The 13791-nt window shown below is 46.8% G+C and overlaps 1 protein-coding gene across 1 annotated transcript in view; it reads left to right on the forward strand.

The window, feature by feature from the left end:
* LOC311100009 (very long chain fatty acid elongase 2-like) overlaps positions 1-11895 on the forward strand; it is a gene marked incomplete at both ends in the record, with an annotated part of 18897 nt that extends 7002 nt beyond the window's left edge. The window contains 6 exons of the mRNA XM_084140741.1: positions 966-1153; positions 7957-8038; positions 10033-10200; positions 10940-11064; positions 11366-11500; positions 11770-11895. Of these exons, the coding sequence (XP_083996867.1) occupies positions 966-1153; positions 7957-8038; positions 10033-10200; positions 10940-11064; positions 11366-11500; positions 11770-11895 (824 nt within the window). The remainder of the gene's footprint in view (positions 1-965; positions 1154-7956; positions 8039-10032; positions 10201-10939; positions 11065-11365; positions 11501-11769) is intronic.
* Between the last annotated feature and the right edge of the window lie 1896 nt (positions 11896-13791).

Genomic DNA, 13791 nt, shown 5'->3' on the forward strand with positions numbered 1-13791 from the left:
TGCCTTTTGGCAAACTCCAAACGGGCTGTCATGTGCCTTTTACTGAGGAGTGGCTTCCAGCTGGCCACTCTACCGTAAAGGCCTGATTGGTGGAGTGCTGCAGAGATGGTTGTCCTTCTGGAAGGTTCTCCCATCTCCACAGAGGAACTCTAGAGCTCGGTCAGAGTGACCACCTGTTTTTGCTTTGTCATTATGGGGTATTGTATGTAGACTGCTGAGGATTTTTATTTAATCAATTTTAGAATAAGGCTGTAACGTAACAAAATATGGAAAAAGTCAAGGGGTCTAAATACTTTCCGAAGGCACTGTAGATCATGTGTAGGACGTTTATGATCATGTATAAACACTACTCTATTTACATTTCAGTTAGTTAACAATTAGTCAACAGTCTTGCTTTCCTTTATAGATTTTTCTTGGATTTAGTTATAAACCATTTAACTAGGCTACTATAAGGGTATGTAATCATATAACAAACATATTAACAACAGACTATATATGTTTATAATCAGTTCAAATAGAGTGCAATATTAGATATTATAAACTGGGTGGGTCGAGCCCTGAATGCTGATTGGCTGACAACAAAACATTTATTTTTACTGCTCTAATTACGTTGGTAACCAATTTATAATAGCAATAAGGCACCTCGGGGGTTTGTGGTATATGGCCAATATACCATTGCTAAGGGCTGTATCCAGGCACTCCACGTTGCATCGTGCTTAAGAACAGCCCTTAGCCGTGGTATATTGGCCGTATATTGGCCATATACCACACCTCCTCGTGCCTTATTGCTTAATTATTGCCTATGACAGGTTGAGCAGTCATGGTTTCAATGGTGTAATAATAAGATGTGATTGGATGATGATACCAGCGGTGAACAGTCATGGTTTCAATGTTGTAATAATAAGATGTGATTGGATGATGATACCAGCGGTGATCGTTCACTGTGTTCTCTTTCCCTTCCTTAGACTCCAGAGTACGAGGATGGCTTCTGTTGGACTCGTACCTCCCCACCCTCTCCTTCACCATCGTCTACCTCCTCATAGTATACCTGGGACCAAAATTCATGAGGAACAGGCCAGCGTACTCACTCAAGGGTGTTTTACTAGTGTACAACTTCTCTGTGACTATGCTCTCCCTTTACATGCTGGTTGAGGTAAGTTGTTCTAAGACAAACAGCATAAAGAGAGATGTCTGTGGATGAGTTGGGGCTATTGAGTGCCTTGATACCCTGGGTTGTGTTAATTAGGGATCAAACTGAATAATTACCTAGACTTGTCCAATAAGAAACACACATTTTCATTTTCCATTGAAAAATGTTTTGAAACATTTTCCATGGCATGCCCTAATGAACAATACCCTGAGAATGGATATCTGGCGGTAGAGTGTGTCTTACTGAGAAACTGTAGGTATAAAGAGCATTTCTCTGTCAGACAAGTCAGAAGACATCTATATTAATAACATTCTAGTATTATGCAGTGGGCAAAAGTGATGCTGATGCTTCGATAAATTATTCACTCTGAAAACAAAGAGATGATGTCTCAAAGTGATGTTCCTTCACCCCTCCGAGCGTGTGTGTGGGTGTGTAAATGTGTGTGTGTGTGTAAATGTGTGACGCGTACTGAGTATACGAAGAGGCAGGATGCAGACGCAGGAATTAACAAGGTCAAGGTTTACCGTAACAATGAGCAAGAGAAATAACAAAGATAAGAGTAAACGACACGAAGCTTAACAATCACACACAACATCATCCAGAACAGTCCAGGGCTAAATAGGGGTGGTGATGAGATGATGAGGTGCAGGTGCGCTGGAGGTGATTAGGGTGCGTTGGGTTTCCATTCCGGTGTTGCCGAGGTGGTGTGCTCAGACTGGTGGCTCAGTAGACCGGCGAATCAGAGTGCCGGAGGGGAGCAACGGGAGGAGACGTGACAGTATCCCCCCCCCCCCCCGGACGCGCGGCTCCAGCCGCTGGACGTCGCCGGCCAGGAAGACGACCCAGAGGACGAGGAGCGGGCCGGTCAGGGCGGCGACGTTGGAAGTCCCGAATTAGGTTGGGGTCCAGAACCCAGCTCCTCTCCTCAGGACCATACCCCTCGCCGTCCACAAGGTAATGGAGCCGTCCCCCACGGAACCTGGAGTCCAGCAGGTCCCTCACCGCATACACCGGACTCCCGTCAATGTCCAGGGGCGGAGGAGGCGTACCCCGGGGAACGGCATCCGCCAGAGGACCAGGAACCACCGGCCCGAGGAGAGACACATGAAAAGTGGGTGAGACACGGTATTGAGGGGGAAGGAGCAGCCGGTATGATACCTCATTTATCCGCCGGAGGACCTTAAACGGCCCCACAAACCAGGGGCTCAGTTTCTTGCAGGGCAGGTGGAGGGGTAGGTTTTTTGTGGACAGCCAGACACGAATACAGGGGCCTCACTGCGGTGGCGGTCGGCTTGGTCCTTCTGCCGACGAATGGCCCTCTGGAGATGGACATGGGCGGCGTCCCAGACCTGTCCGGCCCTGTGGAACCACTCGTCGACAGCGGGCGCATCGGTCCGGCTGGGTGTCCAAGGAGCCAGGGCCGGCTGGTACCCAAGGATGCACTGGAAGGGAGTAAGCCCCGTGGAGGAGTGAACGAGGGAGTTCTGGGCATATTCTGCCCAGGGAAGAAACCTCGCCCACTTACCCTGCCGGTCCTGACAGTGGCAACGAAGAAACTTCCCCAGCTCCTGGTTCATGCGCTCCACCTGCCCATTCGACTGAGGCCTATACCAGGAAGTGAGGCTGGCCGTGGCCCCGATCTTCTCCAGGAAAGTTCCCTGTCTCCAACTCCATAGTTCCTCTCTGCGGGGGTAAGCTTTTTAAAGAAAAAGGCACAGGGATACATTTTCTCTGGCTTACCGTGCCGCTGGGAGAGGACCGCACCCACGCTCTCCTCCGATGCGTCCACCTCCAGGATGAAAGGACCAGATGGATCTGGGTGTTTTAGGATGGGCGCTGTGGTGAACCTCTCCTTCAGCCTCTTGAAGGCAGCGTCAGCCTCAGGGTTCCAGGCCAGCTTCTGAAACCCACCCTTAAGGAGAGAGGTGAGCGGGGCGGCTATGGAGCTGAAGGACCTGATGAAACGCCAGTGGAAATTAGCGAAGCCCAGGAAGCTCTGTAGGCCCTTGATGGTGGTGGGAACTGGCCGTGACCTGACGGCGTCCGTCTTCACTCCTTCCATGAACACCCCCTGAGGAATGATCCGGTATCCCAGGAAGGAGATGGCCTGTTGGTGGAATTCGCATTTCTCCCCCTTCACCAACAGGCTGTGTTCCCGGAGGCGGAGTAGGACAGCTCGGACGTCCCTGACGTGCTCCTCGAACGTAGCCGAGTAGATCAGGATATTGTTGATGTACACCACCACCTGTCTACTCAGCATGTCCCGGAACACATCATTGACGAAGGACTGGAACACAGAAGGTGCGTTGGCGAGGCCGTAGGGCATGACGCAGTATTCATAGTGGCCTGTGGTAGTGCTGAATGCAGTCTTCCACTCGTCTCCTTCCCGGATTCGGATCAGGTTTTAGGCACTCCTCAGGTCCAACTTGGTAAAGTACCGTGCGCCTCGTAGCTGCTCGATGGCCGACGGAACCAGAGGGAGGGGGTACCGGTACTTGGTGGTGACTGCGTTCAGCCACCTGTAGTCAATGCATGGTCTCAGTCCTCCATCTTTTTTGGCCACGAAGAAGAAGCCGGCGGAGGCAGGAGAGGTAGAGCGTCTGATGAACCCCTGTTTCAGGGTCTCCGCCACATACTTCTCCATGGCCTCAGTCTCCGCCATGGAAAGGGGGTAAATGCAACTCTTCGGGGGGTGTTGTCCCTCCAGCAGGTCAATGGCGCAGTCCCAGGGCCTGTGAGGAGGGAGACACATAGCCTTTAATGAAGAGAAGACATCGGAGAGATCTGCGTACTCACGTGGAATGTTGGGCTGGAGGGCGGACTCTGGACTCTCCACTGACGTGGAACAACAAACCACCGGCAGGCAGGTCTTCCGGCATGAGGTGGACCAGGCTGCGATCCTCTTGGTGCTCCAATTGATGGTGGGGTTGTGTAGTCTGAGCCAGGGCAATCCCAAGACGATCCGGTGAAGGGGTGATGTGACGATGTGGAATGACAGCTCCTCGTGGTGCTCCGGTAGTGTGGGAATGGTGATGGTATTGGGGAGAGTGACGTGCGTAATGGTGCCTGATCCAAGGGGTTTATTGTCCAGTGAGGTGACGTGTAGCGTAGATGGCAGTGGCACGGTGGGCAACCCCATTTAGAGACCAGCTCCCTATCTATAAGGTTCCCCGCTGATCCAGAATATATCATTGCAGTAGAAATGGAAGAGAAGGAATAACCAGTCACCGTTATGGGAACTAAAAACAATGGTTTTGAGATAGGAGCTGACGTAACACTCACGGAGCGGCGACGGGAGTCATACCGCCTAGATAGGGAGCCACCAGGAGATCTGTGGTCCGTGGTGGTGTAGGGGGTGCTGCCCACCTCCATGGGTGAGGACTCGGAAGCAGGGCGGCTTCCATAGCTCAGATGGGGTGAGCGTCGAGGCTCCGGGAGGTGTTGGGAATGCTGTCTCTCTCTCAACATGTCATCAAGATATGGACGTGGTGATGAGGGTATCAAGGTCCATCTCGTCGTCCCGACATGCGAGTTCCGTCATGATGTCCTCCCGTAAGCCTCTCCTGAAGGCTGTGCACAGAGCACGCTCATTCCAGCCGGAAGACGCCGCCACCATGCGGAAGCTCAGAGCGTACTTGGACGCAGGCCCCTCTCTCTGTTGTAGATGGAGGAGATGCTCACCCCCGTCATTTCCCTCCGTGGGATGATCAAACACTGCCCTGAACCTAGCGAGGAAGGTGGGGTAGGGAAGTGCCACTGCCTCCTCTCCATCCCAGACTGCCGTGGCCCAATCCAGCTCCTTTCCTTTAAGAAGTGAAATCACCAACGCTATCCTGGCTTGGTCAGATGGATATGCCCCAGGCTGACGCGCCAGATAAAGGGAAACCTGTAGCAGGAAGCCGCTTACATTTAGTAGTTTTACTGTCATAGCGCTCCGGTAGGGCGAGGGTTCCCGCAGGAGTGGGTGATAGCACGGGAACAGGTGGATTGGGGGCACTGGCCGCTCCCTGAGGTGGAACCGGAGCGCTGGGCAGATTATGCAGAGTTTGGAGCACTTCCTGCATGGCGGCGTTCAACTGGGCAAGCTGCTGCTGGTGCTGGTCGAGGCACTGGGAAACTCCTGCTGCATCCATTTTCATTTGGTGTGTGATTCTGTGACGCGTACTGAGTATACGAAGAGGCAGGACGCAGACGCAGGAATTAACAAGGCCAAGGTTTACTTAACAATGAGCAAGAGCAATAACAAAGATAGAGTAAACGACACGAAGGTTAACAATCACACACAACATCTTCAAATAGCCACCCTTTGCCTTGATGACAGCTTTGTACAATCTTGGCATTCTCTCAACCAGCTTCATGAGGTAGTCACCTGGAATTCATTTCAATTAACAGGTGTGCCTTCTTAAAAGTTAATTTGTGGAATTTCTTTCCTTCTGAATGCGTTTGAGCCAATCAGTTGTGTTGTGACAAGGTAGGGGGGTATACATAAGATAGCCCTATTTGGTAAGTCCATATTATGGCAAGAACAGCTCAAATAAGCAAAGAGAAACGACAGTCCATCATTACTTTAAGACATGAAGGGCAGTCAATACGGTACATTTCAAGAATTTTGAACGTTTCTTCAAGTGCAGTCGCAAGAACCATCAAGCGCTATGATGAAACTGGCTCTCATGAGGACCGCCACAGGAATGGAAGACCCAGAGTTACCTCTCCTGCAGTGGATAAGTTAATTAGAGTTACCAGCCTCAGAAATTGCAGCCCAAATAAATGCTTCACAGAGTTGAAGTAACAGACACATCTCAACATCAACTGTGTGAATCAGGCCTTCATGGTCGAATTGCTGCAAAGAAACCACTACTAAAGGACACCAATCAGAAGAAGAGACTTGCTTGGGCCAAGAAACACGAGCAATGGACATTAGACCGGTGGAAATGTGTCCTTTGGTCTGGAGTCCAAATTTGAGATTTTTGGTTCCAACCGCCGTGTCTTTGTGAGACGCGGTGTGGGTGAACGGATGATCTCCGCATGTGTATTTCCCACCATAAAGCATGGAAGAGGAGGTGTTATGGTGTGGGGGTGCTTTGCTGGTGACACTGTCTGTGATTTATTTAGAATTCAAGGCACACTTAACCAGCATGGCTACCATAGCATTCTGTGGTGATACGCCATCCCATCTGGTCTGGGCATAGTGGGACTATCATTTGTTTTTCAACAGGACAATGACCCAACACACCTCCAGGCTGTGTAAGGGCTATTTTACCAAGAAGGAGAGTGATGGAGTGCTGCATCAAATGACCTGGCCTCCACAATGCCCCGACCTCAATGCAATTGAGATGGTTTGGGATGAGTCGGACCGCAGAGTGAAGGAAAAGCAGCCAACAAGTGCTCAGCATATGTGGGAACTCTTCAAGACGGTTGGAAAAGCATTCCAGGTGAAGCTGGTTGAGAGAATGCCAAGCGTGTGCAAAGCTGTCATCAAGGCAAAGGGTGGCTATTTGAAGAATCTCAAAAATAAAATATATATTGATTTGTTTCCATATGTGTTATTTCATAGTTTTGATGTCTTCACTATTATTCTACAATGTAGAAAAATAGTAAAAATAAAGAAAAACCCCTGAATGAGTACAGTGGGGGAAAAAAGTATTTAGTCAGCCACCAATTGTGCAAGTTCTCCCTCCCTCTCTCGCCCCTCCCGTAGCTTTCTCCCTCCCTCTCTCGCCCCTCCCCTAGCTTTCTCCCTCCCTCTCTCGCCCCTCCCGTAGCTTTCTCCCTCCCTCTCTCGCCCCTCCCGTAGCTTTCTCCCTCCCTCTCTCGCCCCTCCCGTAGCTTTCTCCCTCCCTCTCTCGCCCCTCCCGTAGCTTTCTCCCTCCCTCTCTCGCCCCTCCCCTAGCTTTCTCCCTCCCTCTCTCGCCCCTCCCCTAGCTTTCTCCCTCCCTCTCTCTGTCTCCCGCCCACCATCTCTTTAGCTCCTTCTCTCTCTCACTCCTCTCTCTGTCTCCCTCTCTCACTGTGACCTCTGGGCATGGGCCCGTCTGCGGTCTCATATGACATGTTGTGCAGTGGGCCAGAGGCCAGATCAGCTCTGATTCCAGGCTAGGTGAAGGACCATACAGACAGACTACTTTCACTGGAAACCCTTCCAGGCAGGCTGCCACTCTTACACAACACAGATTTTGACTTTTATATTGACAGAAAGATGATAATGTTATGCAATAATAGAAATCCAAATTAAGATCCTATGTATTATGTATATCTTTTTGATAGTGTGAAATAAAGTTTGAGGTGTTTATTTTGTAGCTCCCGGGCCTCGGCATCTTTCCTATGGATGAGCCCAGTTGAAAAGGCCTTAAGAGGAGCTTGTACTGCATTACATGCTTCTAACATAGCCTCCAGCTTAAACTGTTGGTGTGCACCACTTTTTCATTTGACTTAATGTATATTCTATATGTTTCACTGCACATAACCCTCAGTTATCTGAGATCACACTCTTATAGCCCTATGAAATATTCAGTTTATAAACCAGTTGTCCTAAAGACGTACTGCATAAGGATCAGTTTCCCGGACACAGATTAAGCCTCGTCCTAGACTGAAAAGTGTGCTCAATTGCGAATCTCCGTTGTGTGGGGCAGGGTGGTGTGTGTGTGTGTGTGTGTGTGTGGGGCAGGGTGGTGTGTGTGTGTGTGTGTGTGTGTGTGTGTTTGGGGCAGGGTGATGTGTGTGTGTTACAGGGAAATGGTGCACAACTGTGTGTATGTGTGTGTTTGGTGAGAGACACTGTGACGGTGACGGTGGTGTTTTGGTTGCAGCTCATCTGTGCATCGTGGTCGGGAGGCTACCGGCTGCAGTGTCAGGGACTCCATGAAGCAGGGGAAGCTGATGTCAGGGTTAGTGACACGATGGCCGTGTGTGTGTGTGTGTGCTGACTCACTCCCTAATCCTTTACACCATCCGCCTTTCTTCTCTCAGTAACACTTCTGTGGAGCTCTACTGTCTACTCCATGACTGGCCTATGAAACCACTGAAATAGAAATGTAGAAATATATAATATAATATAATATGCCATTTAGCAGACGCTTTTATCCAAAGCGACTTACAGTCATGCGTGCATACATTTTTGTGCATGGGTGGTCCCGGGGATGGAACCCACTACCTTGGCGTTACAAGCGCCGTGCTCTACCAGCTGAGCTACAGAGGTTAGCTAATAGCTAACACACACCCACTCATCACATTTTTAAGCAAGGAACCATGTAGTGTTGACTGTTGTTCCCTTACTACTTATTATAAACCATATACATTCTTAAAAAATGGGTTCCGAAAGGGTTCTTCAGCTGTCCCCGTAGGATAACCCTTTTCACAGAGGGTTCTACATGGAACCCAACAGGTTTCTACCTGGAACCAAAAAGGGTTCTCCTATGGGGACAGCCGTATAACCCTTTTAGGTTCTAGATAGCACCTTTTTTTCAGAGTGTAGTTAAGAAATGCAATATGTCGTATGCAATATGTCGTCTGCACTCACATATAAAGCATCTTATATACGAGTTGAATATGAGTTGAAACTATGGAGCTGGTATAAACCAGTTCTCCATGACTCAAGTAAATTATGCTAAAGCCCTTGCTGTTTAGCCTCGTACAACCAGCCTGATCCTGCGAGCTTACATAAATGATTCGCTACACAGATACAGTATAGCGAATCATTTATGTAAGCTCGCGATATCAGGTTTAGAGATTCTAGAGTGGCTTCTGACACAGCGTTTTCCACCACCATCAACAAAACACCAAATGATGGAATTTGTCGTGGAAGAATGTGTTGCATCCCTCCAATAGAGTTCCAAACACTTGTAGAATCTATTCCATGGTTCCCCAACTGGCGGCCCGCGGTCCGAATTTGGCCTGCGGGTGGTTTTATTTGGCCCCCCAAGTTTTCTGAGCTACAAAAATAGTATATAGATATATTTATATATTTCTTTTACATTTTCATTGTTGGACATAAAAGACTGTAAAAACAGCAGGGAATCAGCTCCAATTGATTAAATATTGTATAAATATGTTCCCAAGTATTCCCATGCATAATAGAGAGACAGATCGTATACAAATGTAAGCAAGGTTTGAAATTATTATGTTTTAGTCAAATATTATATCTGTTAGGGATTCTTGAGGTCAATTTGCAGTCTACAATTGATCTGTAATTATGTTCTGGACGCCCTACCAGCCACTCAAAAAAATAAAATCGACCCGCGGCTGAATCTATATAGTTGATGATCCCTGATCTATGCCAAGGCGCATTGAAGCTGTTCTGCCGGCTCGTGGTGGACCAACGCTCTATTAAGACACTATGATGGTGTTCCCTTTAGTTTGGCAGTTACCTGTACATACTCATGCTGCTACTGTACCTCCTCCAACTTCAAAGGGAATGAGTTGTATGATATGATTGTCAGCTAGTGTGTACGAATGGCTTCAGCATGACCCCGCCCCATCCCATGGCTGCCCCCGCATCCCCCCGTCATCTGCACCTCTCTCTCCCCCTAGTTTGAAAACATTGTATCTGAATGTGATAACATAAAGCAACATACACAAGAATACAGCGGTGTAATTTATGACAAAGAAATGGACACACAATACAAGAATGTAACGTTAGAGATCATGGCAAAAGTTAATTAAAATGTAATTAACTGTAAATTAAATAATAAGTTATGAATGTTTATTGCTCCGCTAAAACATTGAAATTAGATTATGGTCAAATGTTTTGTATATAACCACATTCTTAAGTACTTCTGTAAGTAACAGGGTCAAAGTGACAGATACATGAAAGGAAAGTTGATCCAGTACTGGCCATGTGACTGCACTGTCACCTATAGGCTCTTCTATACACTCTCCACAGGTAGCCAAGGTGCTGTGGTGGTACTACCTCTCCAAGCTGATTGAGTTCCTTGACACCATGTTCTTTGTGCTGCGGAAGAAAAACAGCCAGATCACCTTCCTGCACGTGTATCACCACGCCTCCATGTTCAACATCTGGTGGAGTGTTCTCAACTGGATCCCCTGTGGACAGAGTAGGTCTCAACCACTTTCGCCAACATCACTGTTAGAAGAATGGATCCTTCGAAGGACTCAACTGATCCAAGAGTGAATAAGAATGGGGCTGGCTGTGTGCTCGGTTTAGAAATATAGGCTGCGTTTACACAGGCTGCCCAATTCTGAGATTTTTTTCACTATTTAGTCTTTTGACCAATCAGATCAGCTCTGAAAAAGATCTGATGTGAAAAAATTTGATGTGATTGGTCAAAAGACCAGTTAGTGGAAAAAAGATCTGAATTGGGCTACCTGTCTAAACGCAGCCTTAGAGGTTAATGTAAGGGTCAGATTAAAGCTGGGGTTGATGTTCTTCTTGAGGATGTGTTCTAATGCCTACTCTTCAATGTTGGAGCCCAACTGGGATAGTTCTGATTCTGCCGCAGGTTGGCATTTATTGGGATGACTCATGTACTGAGCCACAAAGTCATAAAATCTGATTTTAAACCTTAACCACACTGCTGTGGTTAACCCAAACCTTAAATTAAGACCAAAAAGCATATTTTTGTTTTCATGAATTGTTATGCTATGTAGCCAAGTTAAATAGCCCAAACAACCTGATCATGTCCCTGCTTCAAGCAATTTGCAAATGATGGTTTATTCCTTTTTTTCGCTGTAATTTTTTTGCCTTTGTGACAGTGACAGACCAAACTGAGGAACTTCAATGAAAGGGTTGGTCAAATATGCCAATCAGTAATTTCTCCATTATATTCTTTTAAGGTTTCTTTGGGCCAACACTGAACAGTTTCATCCACGTGTGTATGTACTCCTATTACGGCCTGTCCACAATACCCTCCATGCATAAATACCTCTGGTGGAAGCGCTACCTGACTCAGGCTCAGCTGGTGAGTACACTGGTCGCGCTAGTTCACTTTTGTGTCTGAACGATAATGACAACCCTCTTTCGGCATCCATGTGGAAGTAAAAAAAAACAAGCAGCACAACCCAAATTGGCAGTGAATAGGCAGGATGTGAGAACCCCTTAACTCTCATAAAGGGAACTACCCTTCTAGTCTCTAGTTTAAGAACCCCTGTTCTAGACTAAGAGAAATGCGCTTTAGTGTCTTCATTAACCAACAACATGGGATGATAAGATCCAAGCATGTTAGAGGAATGATAAGACTCTTTGCTCTCCCTCTGCCTCAGGTCCAGTTTCTACTGTCCATCATACACACCCTGGGTGCAGTCATCATCCCCTGTGGTTTTCCCGTCAGCTGCCTGCTCTTCCAGGTCTCTTACATGGCCACCCTAGTCATCCTCTTTGTCAACTTCTACATTCAGGTACAGTAATGACTGGGGCCAACTTCACATGACCATTGGATTGAAATGGGGTTATGTTCATTACAAGAAAAATGCTTTAAAATGTTTTGCAACAGAAAATGTGTTATGGAAAAGTCCAGGTAGTCCCTCCCTGGTTCAGTCCATTTGGTGCCTAACAACCAGGACCATGGTCTTTGTTACATTAGGGCTTAATTTTAAAGGCATGTCTGAATGTTTGTTGGTTTTTCAATGGTTCGAAGTTGACTTAAGTCCAAATACTTTGATCCCAGACCTACAGAAAAAGACAGCCCAGCGAAGACGAGAAGCTTTCTTTTGAGCAGAGCCACATCAAGTCCAGTCATCCAAATGGCCACTCCGTCTTCACCAATGGCACCAGCCTCAAGAAGAGGCAGTAGTCTTTGGACCTGGCTGTTGAGACCACGACAGACTTCAACTACCACCAGAATCTATATATACTGTGACACTACTGCTATAAAGCTCAAAAACAGGGCTGCACTTCAGTACATATGTTGCGTTTTTGTATAGAATACTTTGTACTTCATTTTTGTATCAAATTCTTGTTTTGGTTTCCTTGAAGCTTTACACTGAATATGTGTTACACTACTGTACACAATGCTCATTTCCACTTTCCGGAAAAGTGGTGCTTGCATATATATTCACCCCCTTTGCTATGAAGCCCGTATATAAGATCTGGTGCAACCAATTACCTTCAGAAGTCACATAATTAGTTAAATAAAGTCCACCCTTGTGCAATCTAAGTGTCACATGATCTCAGTATATATACAGTGGGGGAAAAAAGTATTTAGTCAGCCACCAATTGTGCAAGTTCTCCCACTTAAAAAGATGAGAGAGGCCTGTAATTTTCATCATAGGTACACGTCAACCATGACAGACAAATTGAGATTTTTTTTCTCCAGAAAATCACATTGTAGGATTTTTTATGAATTTATTTGCAAATTATGGTGGAAAATAAGTATTTGGTCACCTACAAACAAGCAAGATTTCTGGCTCTCACAGACCTGTAACTTCTTCTTTAAGAGGCTCCTCTGTCCTCCACTCGTTACCTGTATTAATGGCACCTGTTTGAACTTGTTATCAGTATAAAAGACACCTGTCCACAACCTCAAACAGTCACACTCCAAACTCCACTATGGCCAAGACTCAAATCCTGCAGTGCCAGACGTGTCCCCCTGCTTAAGCCAGTACATGTCCAGGCCCGTCTGAAGTTTGCTAGAGTGCATTTGGATGATCCAGAAGAGGATCGGGAGAATGTCATATGGTCAGATGAAACCAAAATATAACTTTTTGGTAAAAACTCAACTTGTCGTGTTTGGAGGACAAAGAATGCCGAGTTGCATCCAAAGAACACCATACCTACTGTGAAGCATGGGGGTGGAAACATCATGCTTTGGGGCTGTTTTTCTGCAAAGGGACCAGGACGACTGATCCGTGTAAAGGAAAGAATGAATGGGGCCATGTATTGTGAGATTTTGAATGAAAACCTCCTTCCATCAGCAAGGGCATTGAAGATGAAACGTGGCTGGGTCTTTCAGCATGACAATGATCCCAAACACACCTCCCGGGCAACGGAGTGGCTTCGTAAGAAGCATTTCAAGGTCCTGGAGTGGCCTAGCCAGTCTCCAGATCTCAACCCCATAGAAAATCTTTGGAGGGAGTCGAAAGTCCGTGTTGCCCAGCGACAGCCCCAAAACATCACTGCTCTAGAGGAGATCTGCATGGAGGAATGGGCCAAAATACCAGCAACAGTGTGTGAAAACCTTGTGAAGACTTACAGAAAACGTTTGACCTGTGTCATTGCCAACAAAGGGTATATAACAAAGTATTGAGAAACTTTTGTTATTGACCAAATACTTATTTTCCACCATAATTTGCAAATAAATTAATAAAAAAATCCTACAATGTGATTTTCTGGATTTTTTTTTCTCATTTTGTCTGTCATAGTTGACGTGTACCTATGATGAAAATTACAGGCCTCTCATCTTTTTAAGTGGGAGAACTTGCACAATTGGTGGCTGACTAAATACTTTTTTTCCCCCACTGTGTATATATATATATATATATATACACACACACACACACACACACATACATACACACACACATACATACATACATACATACATACATACACCTGTTCTGAAAGGCACCAGAGTCTGCAACACCACTAAGCAAGGGGCACCACCAAGCAAGCGGCACCACCAAGCAAGCGGCACCATGAAGACCAAGGAGCTCTCCAAACAGGTCAGGGACAAAGTTGTGGAGAAGTACAG

This window comes from Coregonus lavaretus, assembly GCF_964263955.1.
Source record: "Coregonus lavaretus genome assembly, chromosome: 2".
In the NCBI taxonomy this organism is placed as follows: domain Eukaryota; kingdom Metazoa; phylum Chordata; class Actinopteri; order Salmoniformes; family Salmonidae; genus Coregonus; species Coregonus lavaretus.